Source organism: Echeneis naucrates, chromosome 14 (assembly GCF_900963305.1).
Source record: "Echeneis naucrates chromosome 14, fEcheNa1.1, whole genome shotgun sequence".
In the NCBI taxonomy this organism is placed as follows: Eukaryota; Metazoa; Chordata; class Actinopteri; order Carangiformes; family Echeneidae; genus Echeneis; species Echeneis naucrates.
The window spans coordinates 14343226-14352369 of record NC_042524.1 but is presented as its reverse complement, the minus strand read 5'-3'; the positions used below and the strand labels follow the sequence as shown (position 1 = coordinate 14352369).

Here is a 9144-nt window from a genome sequence, read left to right as displayed (position 1 = left end):
TGTGTGTGTGTGTGTGTGTGGGTGTGGGTGTGGGTGCAGGTGCAACTGAGCGAGGATACTGTGTTGGAACACAATGGATTGGTTTTTGTGAAAGATTGCAGTAAATGTTGTGTTGCAAACTCCAATGCTACGTATTGTACATACATTATTTAATGTATAGCAAATTAACATGATTCTTCTAATATTTCTACAAACATTTTATATGTAAACTACATCACAACATTTTTGAATAGGTACTGCTATGGCTATTACAGATGTGCATATATATATTTATATTTTTTTCAAGTACAAAATACTGTATAAATGCTGTACAATTTTTAGAATGGGCCAATACATGTTTTTTTATGTTACTGTAAAAATTCATATTTTTGTATTGCATGTGACTACCATTCTGTACACGCATTTTCTGTTTTCATCCATGGAAGACAATAAAAAGAGGCTTGTCATGTAACAACTGAGCGGACACAGTTATTTTAGTGATGTGTGCACTGTGTGAGAACCACTTATAAAAACAACACAGAGAGAAGCGCAGACAAACATAAGAAATGTTCAGACCTTATCTATTTGCTGTCACTTATTCCACTGGAATAAAGATGGGCTGTGGTAGCCAAAGGATATATTTATTTACAACACCAGTTCTACATCTAACCAACCAATGAGCTTTAAAGCACGAAAGTAGGCTGATCAGGAACATCGTGTGAAAATCGGCTGGTTGCTTGTTCCAAGCCACCACTCCAAAGTGTGTTGGAAGAAAAGTTCTCACTTGACTGAGGTTTATTGAATGGCTTTCATCCCTGAAGTCAGAGAAATAAGAGTGTTTACGCTTTCTCAAGTCAACAATCAATCCTGAAGCTCATTCCCGTTGTGTTGTGTAAAAGTTTATAGCACCTGCTTTGTGATCAAAATCCCATTTCGCCTGTAGGTGGCATAAAGATCCAACAGCTGAGCTCTTTTTATTGCAGCTCTGTTTGGTCAGATAGTGAGCGGCAGTGTATGTTTGAGTGTCTAATGTGTCATTTTCAGGCGAGAAAGCGTCATATCCTACAACAACTGCAGCATCTTATGTGAAAATAAGCCACTCTCTCTTAACTCTAGAAATTACTCAAACTTGTAGATTTGTCTGACGCTACTGCAGAATCAAATGTGAGAAGTGGAGAGACTACATACACAGCTCATTATCTAGTTTCAAATAGTTAACTGTAGAACTACTGCTTCAAATCTAGGAGGGCATAATCTACAAACAGCAGTGTGGACTGTTATCAAAGAAATGCTTTATAAGCTTTAGAGGAAAAGTGTTTGCCTTAGGTTTTTTTTCTTCGCCTTTCAGTTACAAATCTATCAAAAGTTTATAATATGAGGCCTTGGGAGCTGCCAGTAAAATAAGAAAAACTGCTCCCATTCAGACCTTGGAGCCTGTTATCAAGTGCAGATTCAACTAACAAGAGTGATGGATTGCTTCTGAATCCTGGTATCAATCCAGCAGAAAAGAAAAGACCTTGTATCCTCACTGCAACTAAAAGTGCTTTGACTCTGACTGGTACTGGATCATATGATTGGCATTTGGTGAAGGGAAACTGCTTCCTTCGCTAAAACACAGAATGCCCTTTCTTCCCTTAATGTCCATCAAAGCTTAAACAATTAGTTGTTTGTATTTGTTGTAAAACCCACAGAAGCGTGTATCAAACATGCTTATCTTTGGATTACATTTGAACTCCACCTGACTTGAAATTCATAGACGAGCCATCACTGATGTATGACTGGTTCTGTTGTGAGTGCTGGATGACAGACACAGCGTAGAGACTGAGAGAGATGACGCTTTCAGGAGGTCATTTTATTGTTTGCTGAGCCTGACTGTAAACCATCAGCTGATGACTTTTGCATGGCACAATATGTCATCATGTTAATGTGTGAGTTGTTGTATTGGTGTGTTTCATGCGCTTCAGTTTTTCCACTCCCTGAGCTGCTCATACAATTATTTAGTTCTGCTAATGTAAGTTAAAAATGCAACCTATTAATCTCTGTTCTGGTTGTGAATTTTATCTAATTTACGTGCCTTTCTTTATTGGGATTTTATTTTTGCTAAGCACTGGCCCTTTTGTCCCTCCTGACATGCCGTACTTCCCTTTCGTTTCCCCGTCTCTCTGCAGTCTGGCTACGATGAGGGTGAGTACGCATCGTACGCACAGAGACGCTGTCGCACATTGTATTTCTTTGAATAGTTCAATCATTGAAGTTGCAACCATTGGTTCATGATATCAGGAGTTTGGCCTGGCATGTGACCTGTGAGCTGCACACACCCGTTAAACTGGTGCCGATCTGCTCACCGCCGCCACCGGCGTGCTGCTGTCCTGCTCTGTGCAGCTCCATCAAAAAGCCTGTAATGGAGTTGCTTCAAATTAGTTATCCTCAGTGGGTTATTTTTCCATGTTTAAGAGCTGGTCACTATAAAAATAAGAATTTCCGAGATTAAAAGGTAGAGGTGTTTGGCTCAGTCATCTTGCTGGCTGTAAGGCATTCAAATACGACCCTCTACACGTAATAGTCCATGTTAAAGCTGAGAAAGGACCTCAGACATTTAGAAGTGTAAAGTTTCTCAGCCACAAAATGGACGAGAGTGGTGTTTCAACAGACCCCAGCAAAGTTGAGAGCATCACAAACATGACAAGGACTGACCTCATGGAGTCTGATGGTGTGACCGCATCCCAGAAACGGATAAGATCCTTTCTCAGCATGGTGAAATACTATCAACATTCCGTGCACACATACTCTGGAATTGCCAAGCCCCTCTTTGATCTGTTGAACGGTGAGCAAAGAAGAGGCCAACAAAACAAAAACATGTTGTTGAGCAGGAAGTTGTGCGCGTCTGACTGGACAGCGAAGCAGGAACAGGGTTTTGAAAACCTGAAGGCTTCACTGGTTCACAGCGTCGTTCTGGCTCATCCTGGTTGACCTGCGACAAGTGCAGCCATTGGCTGAAAAGCCACAAAGTCACAGTTTGGACGGACAACAAAGTATGTCCCGGGTCGACAGAGCATTGTGGCAGGTGCTTTAAACCGTCTGCCGTTCGTCAAAGAGAGAGTTGGCTTTAGGCTGCTTGCTAAGCCCTATGCAGGTCTCCTTGCTGAGGTTAAAGATGTGTCGAGCACTTCTGTCCAAAATGCCTTCTGGTCATCCAGTGGTCACAGCATGGAGGATGTGTGGGATGTACACTAAAAAGGACCTTTGTGAAAAACTGTTGGAGGATATGACTCTCTCTTGTGTTATATTCTATGTTTAGAGACGTCAGAGGCCTTCTAGGGAGACGATTAAAGACTGTCTCTGTCACAAGATACCTGAAGCATTGGGATAGGCTCACTGACAACAATGGTGTGCTCTCCAGGATTTCAAGGGACCAGAAAATCAAAGCTAAACATTTCTGCATTGTCAGCAGTGCAGTTAAGCCAGTGGGAAGAGCTCCCCTGGAGAGCAGAACATCAACCAGGCCTCTGGAACTTATCTGTATTGACTTTTGGTCAGCTGGAGACTCCAGAAACAAGTGTGTCGATGTCTTGGTTATAGCAGAACATTTTACGAGGATGTCTCAGGCGCTTGCATATAAGGATCAGACAGCTAAGCATGTGGCAAGGCTTCTCTGGGACCGATATTTCTGTGTTTATGGATTTCTTGAAAGGATTCATACTGACCAAGATGCCAACTTTGCTGACCAGTGAGCTCATCAGTCTCAGGTGTCGAAAAATCGCACACAACCCCTCATCATCCAATGGGAAATGGGAGTGTGGAATGGTTCAATCGCACAGCCTGAACAACTGCACAACACATGAGCTCCAGGAACTGATAAACAAGAGAGCGAGACTCTCTGTGGAGCTAGTGAAAGCTTTGGAACTGAGAGTGGCAGCAACTCACCTGTGACTGTGGGAGTGGGACGAGGTCCTGAGCCAGTGGACTCAGAGAGGAGAACCATTGAATGGATTATGCAGCATACTGACTCTGTACCAAGTCTGCCAGAAGCAGATGTTACTGACAATCCAGGTGTGACCTTTGATCCTCAGGGCGCTTCAGTCTCACCTGACAGTCATGTGACAGACCTGTCTGAGACTCTAGGCCTATGACTGCTGTGGAGTTTCCACCACCTTGAATCAGATAGCCTATACTGAAGATTTTGATAAGCTAAACTTGATCGAATATTGATAAGTTTTTATTGTTTTATTTCTCTGTCATGAGCCTACACTACACTTTTTGTAAGGTGTACAAGGCTCCCCCTATTACCAGTTGCTGGATTGGGAGATAAGTGCTGCTCTCATGCCACTTCTTCCTTATGGGAAACAATTAGTGTTGAATTTCTTGTTGGCGACCCTTTCGTACTTTAATGATTTGTGATTGCTTCTATAGTGCATACTGTGTAGCTAGTGCTCCTATTTGATAAAAATCATTGGGGGTGGGTGTAACAGAGTTAAAAATGCAACATGAACGTGAATTTTATCTAATTTACGTGCCTTTCTTTATTGGGATTTTATTTTGGTAAGCACTTTATGTAGACATTGCCCTTTTGTCCCTCCTGACATGCCGTACTTCTCTTGTGTCTCCCCTTCACTCTGCCATCTGGCTATGAGAGTGAGTATGCACAGAGATGCTTTCACACATTTAATGTTTCTCTTTGAATAGTTTAATGCATTTAAGTTACAACAATTGTTTCATAATATCAACATCCTGGCCTGACATGTTTTTCAGTTCTTTTAAGTCGTTTTGTAGAAGTACAGTAGTGGTTCTTTTCCAAGTTCCATGAATCTTTCTTGGCACTGTTTTGTATTGAAGCAGGCCCTCCTGAGTAATTTGATGAGAATGATGCATCATTTTTCAAACGTAAATCTGGTTTTGTTGCATGTCAAGGGAGCAGATGTGCAGGAGAAAAGGGGCAATTCATGTTGAAAATTGTATTCTGCAGTAGCAAATAAAAATGCTGTGTACCAAACCTGCCCCGATCCATACCTGACCACACCCTATACCAACTTAGCTGAGCAGTTAGCAATGGCCTGTGGGGGAAACTCACACAGGCACAGGGGAGAACATGCAAACTCTGCACAGGAAGGACCCAGCCCCGGGAACCAAACACGCAACCGTCTTGTTGTGCGGCAGCAGCGTTAACCACTATGTTGCCATGTCATCTCTTACGATTTGGCACTATATAAATAACACAGATTTTTGAGCAGCCAGTTAAGGAGTCTGCTAACTGTATCTCCATTATAGTCACCCTAAGGTGATATTCTTGCATTTTGCAGAAGGCCTTCATTAACACCACATCCGCCAGAGTCACTTATTAAAAGTAGAGAAGGGACAAATAAAGGTGGGTTATGCACACACATACCATACCCTAACCCTAATTAGGACAGAGCTAGAACACAATGATTGTAACTGCTAAATATGGCCCTTACCATCACTTGAGGAAGTCGCCTTTGACATGAAGTAATCTGTGTTTCTTCTGCTCTCACTTCCTCTCAGATATATTTAATTTGATAATGCTTTCTTTTCGGCATAGATAATACTCAGTTTTAATTGGTTTCGATTAGTACTGACATGAAAGGGAATTACAGATATTTTTTTTTTAATTACAGATTTCCATTTTAACACAACCACACAAATAACAAAATGAATTTGCATGATGTACCATTACATGCCATTTATTACAGTATGGTAATCCTTCCTCTACTTCTGTCTGAACAAGACTAACAAGATGCTGTGCAACATCGGCAACACGTGTGTGTGAAAAATCCTCACTAGCGTGAACACAAGTGAAGTGAAATTAAGTAGAACACACACCCAGAAGTCTTTGCTTTCTTCTTTTCTCAAATGATGGTTGAATGATCACAAACCTTAACAGGTGCAGACAGCACAAAAAATACTGTAAATCCTGAAATGCAGGAAATTAGAAGGGGAGCTAGTTGAAAATGTTTTTTTTCTCCTTTTGTCTCATGGTATTTTAGGATACTATATTAGTTTCTTGTATATTGTTTGGATCCAAGCTACAAGCACTACATGTCATGTAATTTATTTTAGTGAAACACTGTCAGAAGGTTTCGTTTTTGGTAACATCCATATCCTCTGTTGTATTCTTCGCATGGACAAAATTGTATAGACAACAATAGAGGCATGAGCTTGAAATGTCTTGGCATGTTTGGTGAAAACCTCAAATGAGACAGAACACATAATCATTGAGCGTCTCATATATCTCTGTGACAGACCCCAGCATCAAACAGAAGCACACTTCCTTTTCTTTTTTTATAGTCCAAATGGAGAAGTAAGAAAAAGACGAGCACATGTTCAAGTCACTGATTCAGATTACTGTCAGCCTCACAGCTCCTTTAAATTCACTGATTTGCTTGTCGCTCCTTACTTGCCACACAATTCATTCATACTTGTTCTTATAAAATCATATTCTTCTTCCATCCATATCAGGATCACCAACAATGTAAGTGATTAAAATTTTTAATTTTATTTGAATGTGTGATGATGGAAATTTGATTTTTTAATTTGAAGATTTGATTTGAGATTTTTTTTTTTTTTTTTTACTTAATTTTACAGATTAACAAGCACAGCTTCAGGACTGTTACATTCCTATGAATCATATGTCTTCAAACTATGTATATTATGAGAGAAATTGGAAACTGAAATCCTCTGTAAATGTGCAATGGAGTTCCTCTTTTGTCAATAGCCTTACAACTGCAGTCTCATTTAGAAACACTTGTATTTATCAGCAGTTTCATTAAAAAGGTCATACATAAACAAAATGGCATAATTGCCAATAAATTCAAAACAAAAACTCTGAAGATCAGAGGCACCTCTGTTATTTTTGCAGGAATTTAATAGCAGTTTATCCAGCCCTGTCACCAGACTAGGTTTTGTAGTTGCCTTCTTTTCTTCATTACATTTTTAAAGGGAAATTTCAAACTTTACACCAGTTAATTCACATTTTGAACTCATTTTGAACTCATGTCATGTCTTCTCAGATACCAACATGAAAAGCCTGCTCTTCCTAGTATACTGTATAGAAATCCTGGGTGTACTATTATGTGGCGTTAACACAGAAATTACTTCTGGAGACTCAGGTTCCGAAGATGATTTTGAAGCTTCCTCAGATATAAACACCACCACTTCACTTACAACTAATCCTGTCAAGCATGAAGCACTTACAACAGGTTCTCTATTCTCCAGTGGCACTAAGCCCACACCTCATCCTCAGCTACCCATGACTACTAGCACCCAGGCACCTATCGGGCAGTTTTTCAAGAGGGAATGTTTCGCAGTGTACCTCCTGGCTGCTATTTTGATAATAGTCTGTTTTATTCTACTGGTTTCCACCTTGATGTTGACGTGCAAGGTCTGGCAGTTAAGCCGACACATAGAGAGGCTGAGTAACAGTAGCGACCTGATCAGCAACTCTGGATACTGGATGGGGACTGCGAAGAAGAACAAAAACATGTCAGACACAGAAGCCAAAGAGACCACTGAGTTAATGGCAGACTTGAGCAAAACACAGGAAAATACGACTGATGCTACCACCAAAGAAGGAAGGAATGCAGACGGGGATGAAGAAAAGGTAGTAGGGGATGAGAAGAAGGAGGGTGACGCTGCCAACACAGAGGAAGCGTCAGCAGGGGAGAATAAAAAGGAAACTGAAATGCCTGCTGAAAACTTTGGCTCCCTAAAGCCTGAAGAGGAAACCTCTGATAACAAGTCCACCGAGGCAGAGACTGTGTCCTCTACCAAGGAACCACAAGACGGAGAGTAGAGTTGTGTGGTTCTGCTGAGAACTTCCAACCAAAGCATCTGTTCTCTTGTTCACTTCACTCTCAACAAAGCATGCTATTTCAGTTTTTACTCAGCCATTTGAACTGTGTGTGTTGCTAAATAATTTTTGGTTTAAAATTATTGTATGTCCATCTGTTTTTTGTTTTCATTATTAAATTGCAGCATGCTTTTATATATTTCAGTTTGTGGCAGACACTTATGTCAATCATTTATGATGGAGAAATAAAACCTCCTATAACCTCTTAGATGTCGTAGATTAATTACTTTGAAGTCACTTCCCATTTAGTTGTGACTTTGTGTGCGTGTGTGTCTGTGTGTAATAGAGACTACTTGATTAGCAGGCAGAGAAAGTGCCTCTTCCGGGCAGTGCCACTCAACTCAGAAAGAACGTTCCCTTTCACCTCAGCCAGAACTGACAAAGCAACACAAAAAACCCAAAGTGGGGATGTTTCTGCTGTCTTGTGCAGATGTTTGTCCAACTACTTAGCTAAGACGTCATGATGGATGTGCATCTTTCATTATAAAGTCAGAATGTGTTCCCCTTGTCGCAGTACAGCCTCTACAGAGCCAGGCCAGAATCTGAACTCTCTGCAAGCAAGTACAAGAGAGTGACAAACAGATGACGGAAGAGCCACTTTGCTGAGCTTACATGATAAGTGAGCAGAGGCAACACCAAATGGCAATAAAAAAGAACCACGGCTACTGCTGTGCTTTTATAAATCCAGAAACTGCATACTGTGTCTTATTTGCTGCACATGTGTATTACAGTTTGTCTGCCCCTTACAACCCAATATATTTTGTGTGCAATGAGTGCAGAGTGGAGAGTTGTCTGTGTTGCTGAAGCCAGGTAGGAAGCTGCAGTGGAGGAGAGTCCTACAATAAATCTTAAGGTTTTTAGTAGCAGCCTCTTAACTTGAAAATAATGAATCACAAGACAACAATACTTTGTGAAGGGACACTTAAGAGAGCATTTGATATTGATTTAGGTGACAGTTTCATTTGTTCTTAATGCAAGCATGAATGGAATCAGTATAATTAACCACAATAATAGCTCTCTCCTGAAATGCAGAATTAATTCTTGAAAGTTCCCAGATTTAAAAGCACTGAGGGCTTTCCTCTTAAGCAGGCTTGTATGCAGGGTATCGTCTGTTATGTGCTCCTTTTCTCCTTACTCTGTTCCTAGTACACCCCCCCACTCCTCCATTACCCAGCACCCCACCCCTCCCATCTCTCACTTCAACTGCAGAGAGTAAATCCAGAGTCTGCAGTGCCTGATCGCGCTAACCCAAGGCTCCATATAAGAGGCAATTTCAGCACCCTGTTCCTCAAAGGGGAAAGGAC

The 9144-nt window shown here is 41.0% G+C and overlaps 1 protein-coding gene across 1 annotated transcript; it reads left to right on the top strand.

Annotated features, from left to right (window-relative positions):
* The first annotated feature begins 6302 nt into the window (after positions 1 to 6302).
* LOC115054650 (uncharacterized) lies at positions 6303 to 8525 on the top strand. The gene is made up of 2 exons (XM_029519952.1): positions 6303 to 6463; positions 7002 to 8525. Exon 2 carries the CDS (start codon positions 7010 to 7012, stop codon positions 7781 to 7783), a length of 774 nt encoding a protein of 257 aa, XP_029375812.1. The 5' UTR covers positions 6303 to 6463; positions 7002 to 7009; the 3' UTR covers positions 7784 to 8525.
* Positions 8526 to 9144: the final 619 nt, after the last annotated feature.